The sequence below is a fragment of the Agelaius tricolor genome, unplaced genomic scaffold (assembly GCF_023055355.1).
Source record: "Agelaius tricolor isolate 1412-34295 unplaced genomic scaffold, bAgeTri1.0.p SCAF_4, whole genome shotgun sequence".
NCBI lineage: Eukaryota > Metazoa > Chordata > Aves > Passeriformes > Icteridae > Agelaius > Agelaius tricolor.
In genome coordinates, this window is record NW_027269264.1 from 6,825,124 (window position 1) to 6,840,386 (window position 15,263).

General features: G+C 45.1%; 2 protein-coding genes across 4 annotated transcripts in view; one reads left to right on the plus strand and one right to left on the minus strand.

Moving 5' to 3' along the window:
* Window positions 1–1,800: 1,800 nt before the first annotated feature.
* Window positions 1,801–11,533, minus strand: DNAJC25 (DnaJ heat shock protein family (Hsp40) member C25). The gene is made up of 4 exons (XM_071424465.1): window positions 9,295–11,533; window positions 8,176–8,328; window positions 5,788–6,258; window positions 1,801–2,842 (listed from the first exon to the last, which is right to left on the minus strand). The coding sequence occupies exons 1-4, from the start codon at window positions 9,610–9,612 to the stop codon at window positions 2,720–2,722; spliced, it is 1,065 nt and encodes a 354-aa protein (XP_071280566.1). The 5' UTR covers window positions 9,613–11,533; the 3' UTR covers window positions 1,801–2,719.
* Window positions 11,534–12,441: 908 nt separating this feature from the next.
* ECPAS (Ecm29 proteasome adaptor and scaffold) overlaps window positions 12,442–15,263 on the plus strand; it is a 58,906-nt gene continuing 56,084 nt past the window's right edge. For 2 of the 3 annotated variants that reach the window (XM_071424460.1, XM_071424462.1), the window contains exon 1: window positions 12,804–12,925. In XM_071424460.1, coding sequence (XP_071280561.1) covers window positions 12,898–12,925 — 28 coding nt within the window. In that variant the 5' untranslated portion in view covers window positions 12,804–12,897. Of the gene's footprint in view, window positions 12,572–12,803; window positions 12,926–15,263 lie in introns of those variants that run through there. The other variant, XM_071424461.1, reaches the window with a different exon arrangement.

A 15,263-nucleotide genomic window follows, 5' to 3' on the forward strand; every position in this document is an offset into this window, starting at 1 on the left:
TGAGTGGATGTATCATTCCCTAGCATGCAACAGCCTCTGGAAAGAATGAATTATGTAATGGATTGTTAAAGACTACACCGACAACAATGAGTGGTGGGACATTCAAATGTTGGGATTCACATTTAGCAAAGGTCACCTGGTTAGATACCAGAGGACCTGCCAGCCAGGGTGGCCCTGCCCGAAGTTTTTTGTGGTATAGAAGGGGATAAATTTCCTGTAGCGCATACTAAAAACATGCTGGGGAAAACAGTCTGGGTTATTCCTGCCCCAGGCAAAGGCAAACCCATCTGTGGGATTGCTTTTGCTCAAGGATACAGGTACACTTGGTGGGTAATGTTGGAGGATGGGGAAGACCTGTGTATGCCTCAAGGCAATTTGATTTTAGGTGAACATAGCCAATGAGTTAAATTGTATGATGTTTGTCACTATGCAACACTCTATTACACATGCAGCTATTATTACCACCTCTACACACAGAAGTGGTAATAATAGCTGCATGTGTATCACCTCACAGAGCACCTCATGGCATCAATCCTAATCACAACTGTTCTGGGGATCTGAGCCTGACTTCCTTCTGATCTTCGCACTCACAAAAATGAACTTAGATAAAACCACCAAGTGCAGGAGTACTGGGGTCAGAACTGGCTCAAATGTGCAGCATGCAACAAACCAACACCTCAGTTCATCTTTTCTGCTTGAAAGACTCTTACCAAGGATGAAGGTCAAAATCATGGATTAAATGAATTCAACTAACTTTTTTTTTTAAATGTGTGTATGTTTTATGAACACTTAACAGAGTGTTTCATTGACTAAGAGAATAATGTTTGTGTATCTAGCAAAACAGATAAATAGGAAAGGTGATGGGATATTGGGGAGTGTGAAATTTGAGATAACACAGATGATATGGAATAAGCAATGGGCATGGTCCTGATTACAGCTAGGGTAATTTCTTCTCAGTAGCTGCTACAGTGCTGTGTTTTGGATTCAGAATGAGAATGGTGTTGATAACACAGCGATATTTGGGTTTTTGCTAAGTTGTGTTTATCCAAAGTCAAGGACTTTTTCTCTCCTTGTCTCATGCTCTGCCAGGGAGAAGATACAAAAAAAAAAAAAAAGCAAAACCAAACTGGGAGGGAGCATAGCTGGGACAAATGACCTAAACTGACCAAATGGATATTCCACACCAGAGAACAACAAGCCTGGTATTTAAACTGGAGGGTTACCCAGAAGGCCTGTGGATCTGGGTACAGGAAGGGCTTTCTGGCATCTCAGTGGCTGGTGAGCAATTGCATCATGCATCATTTGTTTATTATTTCCCATTATTATTGTATTTTACTGTATTTTCAATTATTAAACTGTTCTTATCTCAACATACAAGTTTTACTTTGACTCTTGTCCCCATTCTACAAGGGCAGGGGGCTAAGAGAGGGAAGTTGAACAAGTGGCTATGAGGTGTTTCATCTCCAGCTGGGCATAAAACTACAACACATGTTTTTGAATATGTTATTTTAAACAGAAACCTGAAACTACATTTCAAAAATGTGCAAAAGGTCAGGAGCAGAAAGTTCAAAACCTGTGCTCCCGGAACCAATCTCCACAGAAGGCAGCTAACAAGGCACTATTTTCAGCAGTTTCCTTCTAAGGAACTCATTTTTACAAGTGTGAGGACAGGAGAGAGACTATGCTCCCATCTTTCCTTCCCCAGTAAAATTACTGAAGAGGAATAAGGTAGCAGAATCCCTTTCACCAGCAAATCACAGAAACTCTCTGACCTGGGTTGTTACAGAGCAAACCACAGACTGCTTTTATGCATTATTTATTCTAAGTACTCAGAGGTCTGATCAGAAGAGATAAATGTAATGAATACTTAAGATTTAGAATTTTAAACTAATTAAGTCTGCATATATAAACTTTTATTTACATAAGGCATCAAAACTGCCCTTTTTAACAAAAGGGTCATTTTTCCCTTAAACCAATACTTAGGTGAAAGAAATGTCACATTTAATAAACTAATATTCACTGGTATACTTGTTCTGAACAAGCAGGTATAATCCAAGGTACAAGATGAAAAACCACAAAATATCCAAGCATACTGTTTCATTAATTACTCTGTAGAACAAAGAATTAAGGCTTGTTTGCATCACAATGATGATCAATCATGCATCATTTATTCCCACAAAGAATAAAATCCATTTCCAAGTGAAGCAGGAATAGCAGTAGTCTTGTATAATCCCCATATTGTTTACATGAAAAACAACCAATTTGGCATCTTAGAAATTAGATTGAAAAGTAGGGGGAAAGAGAGGAAAACAGAAAATGGCCCTTACTTCTTTTATAAGCATTTTCAGTTTCCACTTGCAGAAACCCTTCAGCTTAAAGAGGAAAACTGGGACTTGTCAATGTTTGAACTAAAAACATTTTCAGAAAGACTAGAGTTATGGGTTCATTGATGAATATGAAGTATCTAGCAAAAATACATTGTTTGGAATAATGAATTCCACACTGATATCCCCAAGTAAATGGCATATATATATTAGGCTGAGCCTGTTTTAATAGGTCTGATTTATAAAAATGGTAAACCTGTATTATGCTTCTGCCTGATGTAATAGTTCCTGAGTTTTAGATCACTGTTAAGCCACAGCAGACAAAACTCTGAATGATGTAATGAAAAGTTTTGCAAATCACTTTCAGCAATAGCACACGTTTTGTTCAGCAACCTTCAATCATCAATGAAAGTCAGTCTTCCAGGTCCTTCATTCTTCATCCACCGCCGGTATCTTTTCCATCGAGGATCCATGGCCATCTTCTTCTTTAACTCCTCCTCTTGTTCTCGTTTATACACCTGGTAAGACAGAGAGAAGCTTTTAATAAGGATGAAGAAACAGCTTAACTGAGCCTCATTGGGGTCGAAGTGTTTATTCTTCAATTGTTTGCCAGCCTATTTTTCTTACAAAAGACTGGATTGCAGTGCAGAAGCAGATCCTGACCAACATGAAGTGTTGGAGCACCTGCAGCCCAAGAGCCTACTACTTACTGCCCAAGATGCTTTGTGTTTTTGCTGAGAGCAGAACAACCTGAGCTGAAAGCTCCAAAACATTTCTTTGCTAGAGAAGTAGATGCTCAATGAATTCAACAAAATACACACTGAGCAACTGCTCATGTTCTGAAAAGCTAACCTCGCGAGTCCCCTTCAGCACACACTGTTCAATGCAGCTGTTCAGCTCCTCATCTTTAGCTGTTCTCCCTTTTCAAAGTAATCATCTAACAGAATACCACTGTGGAACTTTTTCTTCCCAAGTAAGGTTCTCAACAAAGTTGAGAGTATCTCAAATATCTCTGCATCCAGTATTTACAGTACAAAAAGATAAACAATTCTATTCTGTCAAGAAATATTCCCTCACTGCAATGGAATCAACAGTTATCAGCAAAGTCAATAATCTGAAAAAAAATAAAAGGCACAAAAATGCAACAGTATCTGCATTTTTATTCTGGAAGGCAGTTTATGTAGATGCAGCCAGCATAAATCTCAAAACCATCCATGATTTTATCATCTCAGTGTCACATGACTTAGTCTGACTCAAAGGCCTATTAAATTTAGGGTTCCACTATACAAACAAGATTTTAAAAATATATTATAGATGGCTACATGAATACACAAGCTCAATGCTCAGTGATCATAAAGGTTTTAAGAACCATTAGGAAACAGTAAAAATATTGTGGAGGCCTGTGTATTGAGTTCCTGGTCTTTCCCATCCTAAAACACCAGAAAACCGAACAATATGTAGGTAGACATCTCCAGTGATGAAGGAACAGACAAGCTTTTGGGGAGAAACATGACAGCAATATTTTTCAGCCTAGAAAATACATTACTACATTTCAAGTAAGGATATGGCAGTGGTACACAAAAGCACAGGTAGCACAAGAACAGAATAAAGCGTGATCATTCTCCATTTCCAGTAATACTGGAATGAGCAGGAGGTCCAGGTGGCTTCAAAAATCCTCTTCTACCACCTTCTACAAGTATTGATGAACTCATGACCAGATGGCACAGCAGAGACTGAAAACTTCAATGCATACAACTGACCAGGTAAAACTTACTAAAGCAATTACCTACAAAGACACCATTTCCTTTTCAGAAAGTTACAAAGCGCAAAGTATGTTGGATAACTATTACTATAGAGGTGCAGTTGTCATGTATTTGTCAGGGAAAATGAACTGCTGGCCACCACAGGAGAGAAGTGTGAGCTACAAAGACTTCACCTGTGGCAAATACAGCTCTTTCACATTCAGTGACCAAAACATCCTTAGTTAAAAACTGCACGGATGAGAAACCAGGGCAGTTTTTCTCTACTACAGGACATCCATCCAATCTTTTTCCATATTAATATCTGCTTTAACTACCAGCATTACTCAGTCTTTGGACTTCCAGACTCTTTCCTCAAAAGCAGGCAGGGGTAAGTTATCTACAAACTTGAAGAGGAAAACGATAAATAGTTGTTAATGTAAGGAAAGGATTAGCTGCCAGGTATGTATATTGCTCAGTTAGGATGGGTTCGCTAGAAAACACTCTTTGGTGTCCTGCCATCATCCCATCTCTTTTCTCAGCATACACGGAACTGCAGCACCAACTCTTTTTCCCCTGAAGCAGACTAAGTTCACATTCTCATGTTTTTCTTTAGAAACCACTCATCCAAATGGCTCACAGATGCACCTCTGTGGAATAACAGGAGTGTTTTGTCAATGCCCCAGCATCCCAAATAATTCTGGACTGCAGATCCCATGCTGTGGCTCATGTTCTTTCTCTGCTCTCACAGAATTTTTAAAAATTGTATAATAACTATCTACTATTGACTATTAATTTAATGACTATCCACGGCAAGAGCAGAAGTTGTGCCTAATGGTGGTTTTTATGGCATCCCTACTTGAACAGGTATACAGCACTGCAAGAACAGTCTATGACTCACCACTGGCCAAAGCACTATCAAAGGACAGATGGGAAAACCAAACCAAAACAACAACAACCAACCAATCAAAACAGTCGGAGTTAGAAATTAACAGCTTAGAAGACTTACAAATAGGAGTTTCAGACAATCTGGGTAATTCTTATTAAAAATTATTACTGTTTGGAGAACAGACAGCAGTCTTCAACCTACCATAATAGCACACTGTTATTACTGCTCTGGGACTGCTGGATAACCAACATTAGTTTTTCCATCAGGGCTACTGATAAATAACATAGAGAAGAAAGATCTTCAGTTTCCCTGAAGCTGCTGGACAGACCTTAAAGACTAATTACCAAAAAAAGGTAAAGGTATGTAAAAGTAGCTGGAACCAGTGGATGAACTAATAAGGAAGTAATAAGGAACTAATAAGATAATAAGGAAAACAGTGGCATTTTTGCATGTAATAAGAAGCAACAGCACACGCTGGAAAAAAAAGTTCAAGGACAGGACACCTGTAACATTGAAGCACTCAGTCAATACAAGCATCACAGACCCCTTCAGACAAGCCTCTAGAACCATAAAAGGACTTCCAGCAGGACTCAGATGCACGCAAATTAGCTCTAGGAAAAGTGATGTTTATGTATAAGCTAGGAAGTATATTGTAATAGAGTATGTATGATCATGATGGAATAAATACCCTACTGTAAAGTTTCACGACACACATTTGATTAGAGGATATATGCTTAGGGTGTGTCCAGTGCTGTAATAAAGAATGCCTGCTTTCTAATACTTCAAGTTGTGTTAGAAAGTTTATTTCCTGGCCAATTTCAGTATTGCTACCCACCTCATAGTTTTCTCGTATCCAAAGCTGCCGTTCAAGAAAGGTCTCTTTTTGATGATCTTCCAGGCTGTCAAACTGAGACTGAGACATTTTCATGTACCTTCGTATGATATACAACTTCTCTTCCACACCATACTCTTGCCCTTTAATAGTGAAACAATAAATCCACCAACAGTACCAAACTATGTATTTGCACCAGTAAAAAGGAGCGAGAAGGATCTGAAATAGGAGGATATCATATATTTTGGGCTTCTGATAACCACCCTTTATATCTATTTTGTTTTTAATAATGTCTTTGATAATTTCTTCCTCCTCTTCCCGAATTTCTTCTTTAGACCGCCTGTTCTTGCCTTTTTCTTTAGTCTTGTTGAGTAAACCTTGTTGCCTGGCAATCTCAGTAGCTTGTATACGGTATTTTGGCACAGATGCTAAGTAGTTGATAGCTTCATTGTAACTACTCCACCAGCTGAAGAACTGTAATTTAAGAACAGCAAATGTAAAAACCATGTTTTAATAGACACATTCCTATCTGGGGGTTTGCGAGGAAAAGAAATAAGCAGTGCTGTCACACACTTTTAACCACAGTTACATTACAGTAAGGGTAAAAAGTGAAGCTAACAGTACTTCCGTGATGTCACAGAAGCTATCCCTCCAGACTGAGTGAAGCACCTGGAAAATGGATGAATACAAGTGTATCTCACAGCAATTTATGATGACAAGGAAGGCCAAGCACACACTGCTCTGAACAGTTTTGTTCCTGAGTAGATGTCAATCTCCTGCAAGTTAATACCAGGCTGTGCCAGCCATTCTCAGAAGCCCCTCTTCTTAGATTTATAAATATAGGAGCTAGTATATGAATATTTAAGTATAAAATTGTTACCCAGTAACAATTTAAACTGTTTAATTTAACTGTTGAAAACAGTTCACTGAATTAGTCTGGCAGTGTCCACTTTACAAGACTCAACACACCTCTCTGATCTCCAGCTGCCCTCTGGATTTCAAGGGAGTGAGGGAAAAAAGCCCCCAGACAACAAACCAGAAATTTACTGCTTGGATGAACACAGAATCATAGAGCATCCTGAACTGGAAGAGACCCACAAGGATCACCAAGTCCAACTTCCAGCCCTGTACAGCACAACCCTGAGAATGCTTCCTTCTGAAGACAGAAGAAGCACAAAGACTAGCTGAGAGCTGATGTTATTCCCCTCTAGTGTCTTGTAAATGACCTGAGATGAGGCACAGAAAACATGGAAGAAACTAGATAGGCAAAGAGGGAAAAAGTTAGCAGCTCACTTTCATTCTTGGGACATCCAAGCATGTCTCACTGATGCAACTTTTTTAACCATGACGCATGTCACACTGTTTACCAAGACCAAGCGCAGACATAAACCCATTATTACAACCTTAGCAAAGGCAAAGGAGCAGAAACAACAGAAAGCAAGATGGGCAAACCAGTTTACATAGATGCTTACACAGAATTTGGAAGCATTTTGCAGTTGGGACTCCAGGAAAGTGAAGTGTCTGCATTTGCAGACAAGAAATAAGATGTGAAATGAAACATTGCTGCTACTAAATCTGAAGATAAATTAGGTATCTGGCTGAATATGCCATTAGAATTTATTATTCCAAGTTCTCAAATTCTGATCAACATACTTTTTATTCTAACTTCTAATATCCTACTAAACATTGGGCAACCTGCACCACAGCATAAGTTGTAGCTTCATCTCTTAAACTTGGGTATTTTTAATGATGTTTTGAACCAGTGATTTTAAAGATTCTAAAGAGAAGTTATGCACTTTTGTTCTCTTGTCAGCAACAACACAAGCTTTTTCACCTAAAACACAGGGGGTTTTCTTGGCCTTGGATCTACCACCTTCAGAGTAAACTCTGCTGAACTGAATTTGCTTCTCTCCTGACTTCATCAATGTGGTGTTTAAAACACACCACAATGTGAGATTCACTCAAGTTTAGTAAACTCCTGATATACAGTTCTATCATCTGAATTGAGTCTTGAATTCAGTTTGCTAGTCTGTTTTTTTTTTAATTTACTTATGCATCTTGACAAACTGACACATATTATTTGGGGCACTCGTCCTGCATGAGCTACTCTGAGCCTGCCAGGAAGAACTGAGTAAATTCTTCAGAAAAGATGCACCTTGTCTCAACAAAATTAATTTCTACCTTTGTTCAAGGCACCAAGGGCAGTCAAAAATCTGCTAAGTACCTCCTGACTTCAGGATTTTTATGGACACCACACAGACCTGAACCACAGCACAGAGGAACAGCTCCTCACTGACACTTGTTATTAAATGGCACATTATGAGAACTGCCACTAATTCTCTTCTTGTTCAGAAACTCAGAGAGCAGTAGGATGTAAAGGTGAAATTTTACCTGAAACACGGAGATGGCACACACTGTAACTAGGATCACTATTGTAACATCTACTTTAGGTGCCAATCTCCTGCGGTAGTAGTGGTAGTAATGCCTGTAATACTCTTCAGGATGATCCAGCATGTAGTCATAATCTTTACGTGTTTCTTCATCCTGCAGGATGACATGAAAAACTCATTCAGGTTTAAATTCCCGTTTTCACTTGCTCTATTGTACATGTGTTTTACACCTCATTAAGGACCATGCTTCTGTAAAACTGGGAGCAGCCCAAGGGAGTATGAAACATAGAGGAAATTCGTTGTTTTCTCATATTCTCTATTAATTTGTTCTCTCACTTATCTGCCCATGCACATATGATATGTTTAATCATAAAATGAATAAGCAGGCACTGTGCAAAGCCATTTAAAACTAGAAAACAGACAAGCAACTAAAATCCACAGTGTAAGTTGTTTAACTTCAGAATGGGAAGTCCAGCTGGACTGGAGTTAATAAGTATTGCTCAGGAAAAGATTTTCAGATGAAGAACCTATTAGGAAATTGTTTTACAAAACTTAAAGGAATTAGTTTTCAGGGCTATGGAAACTGTCCAATGGAAGGCCAATTCAAAATCTCATTGTTCTCATGTCTTCTGAGTTTTTAATCATTTTCCTCCACGTAATTGCAGAATGGGAAATATAATTTTGCCAGGCTCAACTGAATTCCTTTCAAACTCTGTCCCTCCCTTCACTCCCAAAAAAAAAAAGTTCCCTTTTCTATTCCCTTGTAGCCTTAAAACACTTACACGTCTCCTTCTTCCATTCCTGGGTTCCATCTTTGCCAAGTCACACATGCTTTGCCCTGAGAAGCCTTCCCTTACAGATCCCATATGCTACTCGAGTCACTGCTACTTGCAAAGGTATACCTCCAAGACAAAGCCTAGTCGGTTTGTTATAAATAAATTAAATAAATAAATTTGAAAATAACTCATTCTAGACACAGAAGGTTCTTCAAGAGCACTCCATCCTCCTTCCCGCACTCTCGGGCTGGCTACGGAAGGAGGATTTTTCGGGGTGTTTCTCCTCCCCTCCCTGACTGCTTACCGGAGCGGCTCCGGCCGCGGCGGCGGTCCCGCTCTCTCACCTTGAGGGTCTCGTAGGCGGCGGCGATGAGCAGGAACTTCTCGTGCGCCGCCTGCGCCCCGCTGCCCTCGCCGCCCGCGGGCTCCGCGCGGTAGCGGTCGGGGTGGTACTGCCGGGCGAGCTGCCGGTAGGCGCGGGCGATCTCCGCCTTGCTGGCCTGCCGGCTGACGCCTAGCACCTCGTAGCAGACCCGGCGGCCGCAGTAGAGGCGGTCGGTGAGGCCCCGAGCCGGCCGCGGCACCAGCGCCGCGCACAGGCATAGGCACAGCGCCCACCGCCCGCCCGGACACCACCGCGCCGCCGCCGCCGCCTCCGCCATTGCTCCGCCGCCGCCGCTGGGACCGGGCCGGGCCGCACTCGGCGCCGTGCGCGCGGCCGGCGGCAGGGCCGGCGCGGGAGGGCGGGGGCGCGACAGGGGGCGGGTCGGGACAGAGCCCGCGCTCGGCGGCGGCGCGGGGAGCGAGGGAGCGGGGCCTGCTCGGGGCGCCGAGCGCTGGGACCGCTCCTTTGTCCCCGATTTCTCACAGGCTGTGCCGGCCCGTTCTTCCAGCCGGCGGTGTGCCCTTGCGCTGCACCCACACCAGCGGAATCCTGGGATGCATTCGGAAGAGCACTGCCAGCGGGTCGATGAGGTGATCCTGCCCCCTGTACTCAGCCCTGGTGAGGCCGTATCTCATCTGCCGTGTTCAACTTCTGAGCTCCACAGCTCAAGAAAAACACGGAGATACTGGAAGGGGTCCAGAGGAGGCCACAAAGCTGATTTGAGGTCTGAAGCATCTCCCTCATGAGGAGAGACTGCAGGAGCTGGGCCTGTTCAGTCTGGAGAAGAGACGACTGAGAGGGGATTTCATTAATGCATACAAATGTCTCAAAGGCAATGCCAAGAAGATGGTGCCAGACTTTTCAGTGGTTCTCAGAGATAGTATGAGGAGCAAAGGCCATAAATACAAGAAGTTTCACCTCAACATGAGGAAGAACGTTACACTGATAGTGGCAGAGCACTGGGACAGGCTGCTCAGGGAAGTCACAGAGTCTCCCTGTCTGGAGGTATTCAAAACCCACCTGAACACGTTCCTGTGCCACGTGCTTTAGGTGACCCTTGCCTTGGCAGGGGGGTTGGAGTGGGTGATCTCCAAAGTTCCCTTGCAACCCTAATGATTCTGTGATTCTTCCAGGGAAGAAACTTTTGAAGTACTTCCTGAGCCTGTGCCTGGTTTAGGCTTGCTCCTGGCAGAAGAGCTCAGGCTCTGACCGCCTGTCATGTAGGGTCCAACAAAATTTAACTGGCTCCACATTGGGAACTGCCTGGTGCACTGCCTCCATGGCAAGGAATCGTGGAGAACGGTCCTCCTGCTGCTGCTGCCCAAAGACACAATTGATAGGTGACCTCATCTATCTAGAAGTGTCTAGAAGTGTCCTAAGGGAGGGTGACAAGGTTCTACATGGACATGAAGAAGAATTTCTTTACTGGGCAGGTGACTGCACACTGGAACAGATTGCCCAAAGAGGTTGTGGAGTCTCCCTCACCTGAGAGATTCAAGAACTGCCTGGATGCAATCCTGTGCCATGCCTTCTAGGGTAGCCCTGCTTGAGCAGGGAGGTTGTACCAGATATCCTTCCAGCCTGACCCATTCTGTGATTCTGAGTGATTCTGTATGCACAGCTCCCTGAAATGGTGGCTTTGACAGCTGGTCTGCCACCTGTGATGTCCTGTACCCAAAGACTTCTCCTGGAGAGGAGGATTGTATCTCTGCTGTGGTGTAACCAGCAGGAACATCACCTCAGTGTTGGACCTTTCTTAGGAAAGCAGATATGGGCATGATGCTGCAAATATTCACTACAAAAATAGTCAGCTCATCAGAGAGCATGTGCTGTTCTTAAAGCTAGAAATGAGTGTGCTTCCCATGTGGCTGGTTTCCTCCTCTGCCTGTCTCCTTTCTGCAAAAATAAATGCTTATAATTTCCATCAGTTGTGGATGGGTTTCAAAAAAAAAAAAAGGCCCACCTCTTTGCATCTCATTACTCATTAGAGCCCAGCCTCTCAGCACCGGAGGCTGTGAATCAACTCTTCACACCATGACCTTAAAAAATTGTGGTGGGTTGACCCTGGGCTAGGTGGCTAGTGCCCATCAAGCTGCTCTATCACTTCCCCTTCTCAGCTGGATGGGAGAGAGAGAATAAGATGGAAAACGGCACATTGTTTGAGATCAAGCAGTTTACTAAAGCAAAAGCGATAATTTATGCACACACAAGCAAAGAGGAGGAAAATAATTTTATTCTTTACTTCCCATCCACAAGCCACGTCTGGCCATTTCCTGGGGAGTGGGACTTCAGCATTGCGGAGATTGCTTTGGAATGCAAACACTGTAAAAATGAATTCCCCCCTGTTCTTCCTTTCTCCCTCAGCTTTTATATCTGACCTGACATCAAATGCCATGGGATATAGCTTTGGGAAGTTTGGGTCAGCTGGCCTGGTTGTGTCCCCTCCCAGGATCTTGCCCACCCCCAGCCCCCTTGATGGAGGCAGTGCAATGTTGAAGAGACAGCGCTAATGCTGTGCCAGTGCTGCTCAGCAATAGCCAAAACAGCGGTGTGTTATCAGCACCTTTCCAATTACCAGTGCAAAGTGCAGCAAGGTGAGGGCTGCTGTGGGGGAAATGAACTCCAGCTCAGCCAGAAACATTGCACAGATGAAGCAAAAAATGGTGCACAGAAGCCTTTTTTCCTGACTCGAGAAACAAGCTAGTCCTCTGACACCTGTCGCTTGAAGTCACGTCTGCCTTGGGACTGGCCCTGGAGCTTTCGGGGGGGCACCACCATTTCTCCCCGTGCGCCTGCAGGAAGCAGTGAGGGAGGTGGGAGCGGGCGCCACGCGTCTGCTCCCAGAGGTACCCCAGCGACGCCTCGGCTGGGGCATGTTGCCAAGGTGCTCCTTACAGAGATCACACATGGCATGGCAGAGTTTGGGAGAAAGACGCGGTGTGGTGGTCTCTCTGAGTAACCCCAGAACGGCAGGGGAGGAGGTCTAGGGAGCAGCTTTATCCCTTCAGGAAAAGGCTTTGGAATAGCGGCTCGGCAGCGCCGGCTATGGGGGGGCGTGGCCCTGCCGCTCGGTGGGCGTGGCATTTCCAAGCTGTGGGCGGGGCTCTCCGCCCTGCTTCTAGCGCACCCACGGCCGCGCGGGGGCGCCCTAGGCCGCTCCCGTCCCGTCCCATCCCTGCGCCGCCGTGCCGAGCGCGGAGCCGGCGCGGCCGCCATGGAGGTCAGCGCGGACTCCGGTCAGTGCTGCCCCCGTAAACCTCCTCCTCGGGGCCCGCCGGGCGGGGCGGCGGCGGCGGGGCCTGGCCGCGTACGCGACGGGGGCGGGCGGTGGCCACGGCAGCTCTCTCTAAATATAAACTGGCGGTGACAGACGAGAGGGAGCTTGCTACTGTCGAGGAGAGCTGCCGGGAGCAGAAGGAGGAGGGGGTGGAAGAGGTGGAGAGGGAGGAGGGGGAGGAGGAGGAGAAGAAGAGACGCCGCCGCCGGCCCGGTGCCGGTGCCGGAGAGGGGTGGGAGGTGCGGAGCGTCTCTCGCCGCCTCCCCTCCCTCCCCAGCCGGCAACATGGCCGCGGCCGCCCAGGACGAGCTCAGTAAGTGCTCGCGGCGCAGGGACTCACAGCGGGGGCTGTCGGGCGGGCGGGCGGGCGACCCACCCGGAGTTTCCCCGCAGCGGGTCTCCTCTGCAGTGGGGCTCGGCCTCCGGCCCGGCCGGGCGGTGACGGCCGCGGGGCCGGACCGGCCGTGGGAGGCCATCTCGGGAAGCGGAAACCGGGAGCAGCGGCACCTCCCGCATCCCCGGCTTCTCCGCGGACACGCCGGCTGCGTGACCTTGCGGGGAGGCGGCGGCGGCTCCTGGCCGGGACGGAGCTTGGGGTCGCCGGGACCACCGGCTCCGGGGGAGCGGCCTCCGCCCACCGCTCCTGTACGGGCACTGGCGGCAGCGCCTCTGCCCGTCGGTGCTCTCGCCCTGCGCTGTGCGACTGCCGTCTTTGAACCACAGCAGCGGCGTGAGCACAACGCCGGCTGGCCCGTCCAGGGGCGGCTTCGCCCCGAGTGCTGTGCCGGGCGGTGGGTGCGAGAGCGCATCGCGGCCGCCCCTGCGGCGCTCGGCACATGACCGGAGGTGCCGCTGCCGCCGAGCATTCGAGACAGCGGAGCTCGGCCCTGCCTTCTTGTCATCTCCAAAACCCTTTCTCAGGGACTCTGGGAAAGCACCCGATCAGCTGCTCTGTGGAGGAGCTTATGGAACTTCAAAAAAAGTGGTTTCTCTTCCCTTGCTTTTCCTGGCCTGACATAAAGATGGTTCTTATCTGTGAAGAGTTAATAGCTAGATAGCATATGACTCAGCCAAATGAGAGGGCCTTTGGTTGCCCTGAAATAGTACTTGGCAGTCGTCAGAGAGAAAGGGCAGAAGAAATACTTTGAGCATATTTGAGCACTATTGGCTTTCAGTACTAAAGAATTTCTGTGTGCTCTTTCTTCATTTGTTATTTATTTTTTTCGTTGTTGCTGTTGGTTGTTTGGTTTTGGTTTGCTTTTTTTTTTTTTTTAATTGTGAGCTTCTGTGTAGACAACGTCCTAATTCTCCTCTTTGTTAGATGTTACTGGAACTAGGCTGAGTGATATGATAATGCTGGCAATATCCCTTATGTAGCCAAGGTCCCGTGGTGGAGTAGAGAAGAATCTTGATCCTGTACTGATCCTAGAACTGGAGGACCCAAATGCCAAGATATTTTTTCCATTGACACCTGGGATAAATTGATATAAGGACACTGAAAGCTCTTACTGCTGCTGTTATTGAAGAAATTGTGTTGTTAGATTTACAATGCTATCATGATTCCCCTTGGTGAAACCAGTCAGTATGAGATCTCTTCCTTGTGACTCCTTGGTTTTTATCTGTGTGTAATCTAACTTTCCAGGCTCCAGATCTGATCCTGCAAAAAATTAGTCCTCAGCCGTGTGCCTGTGGCTACACAGCCCTTTCTCTTAAGCTGGGCTAAAAAGACAAATATCCCTAGACTGAGATTCACATTAATAATTACATTATGTCATTCAGGTTGTTTGACCATGACATCCTTCAAAAATGAGAGAGTTTTATTGGTTGGCTTAGAAATCTTTTCTTTGGGTGGGAGGAGGAATCTATTCTTGGAAATTTCTTTTTGCTTAGTTTGGGTTTTTTGCAGTACGTCTCTGTCGCTGAATAGAAAGTACTGTAATCTTAAATAAAAAATTAATTAAAGCTAATGGAAAAAAGAGTAACTTCATGTAGAGAAAGAGAGGGAAGCTAAGCCTCCATATGGGCTTGCTGTCTTTTGATACATTCAAATAGTTAAATTTCAGCATATTTGGAAAGAAATAATTTCTTTTTCAGGACTAGGACAACTAGTCCTGAAATAACAAAAATAATTACTATTAGTTTTAGATTGGAAAACCAAGTTTTCTTGCTTTATATTCACATGGCTGTAGGAAGTTTTCATCTATAGCCCCTGTCAAACATGGAAACTCTGTGTAAATGCTGTGTAAAGGATGCTTCTCATTTTAGAGGACAGGTTGTTTAAAGGCAGCATAAGATATGGCAGTTTAAAAATTAATGCAAAATCAGTAAATTATCCCTAAAGCTACAAGAGTTCAGATGCAAGAAAGGCAAGATAATCTTGAGTAATACTAGTCATCCATTCAAATGGAGAACTTGTTACTGGAATATTGCAAATTGCAACATGGGTTCTGGTGTACTATTCCAGCTTTTACGTTTAAAGAAGTGAAAGAATAGAATGGGAAAAAACCATAATATATCCCTCCTCCAACAGGCCCTCCTAGCCTTTTCCAGTCAAATCTTGTAAAACAACCTGCCTGTTCATACAAGTGCTCCCTTAAGTTTTTTGGTTGTAGGCACACAAGGGGTTACTGGTAGAGACAAGAATAGCACCA

Bases quoted from the DNA above. Each gene is read 5' to 3' on its own strand.
- DNAJC25 (XM_071424465.1), bottom strand. From the start codon at position 9,612: ATGGCGGAGGCGGCGGCGGCGGCGCGGTGGTGTCCGGGCGGGCGGTGG. The intron at 8,329-9,294 runs GTGAGAGAGCGG...GTCATCCTGCAG, and splicing joins CCGCCTACGAGACCCTCAAG to GATGAAGAAACACGTAAAGA. The intron at 6,259-8,175 runs GTAAAATTTCAC...CTTAAATTACAG, and splicing joins GTGCCATCTCCGTGTTTCAG to TTCTTCAGCTGGTGGAGTAG.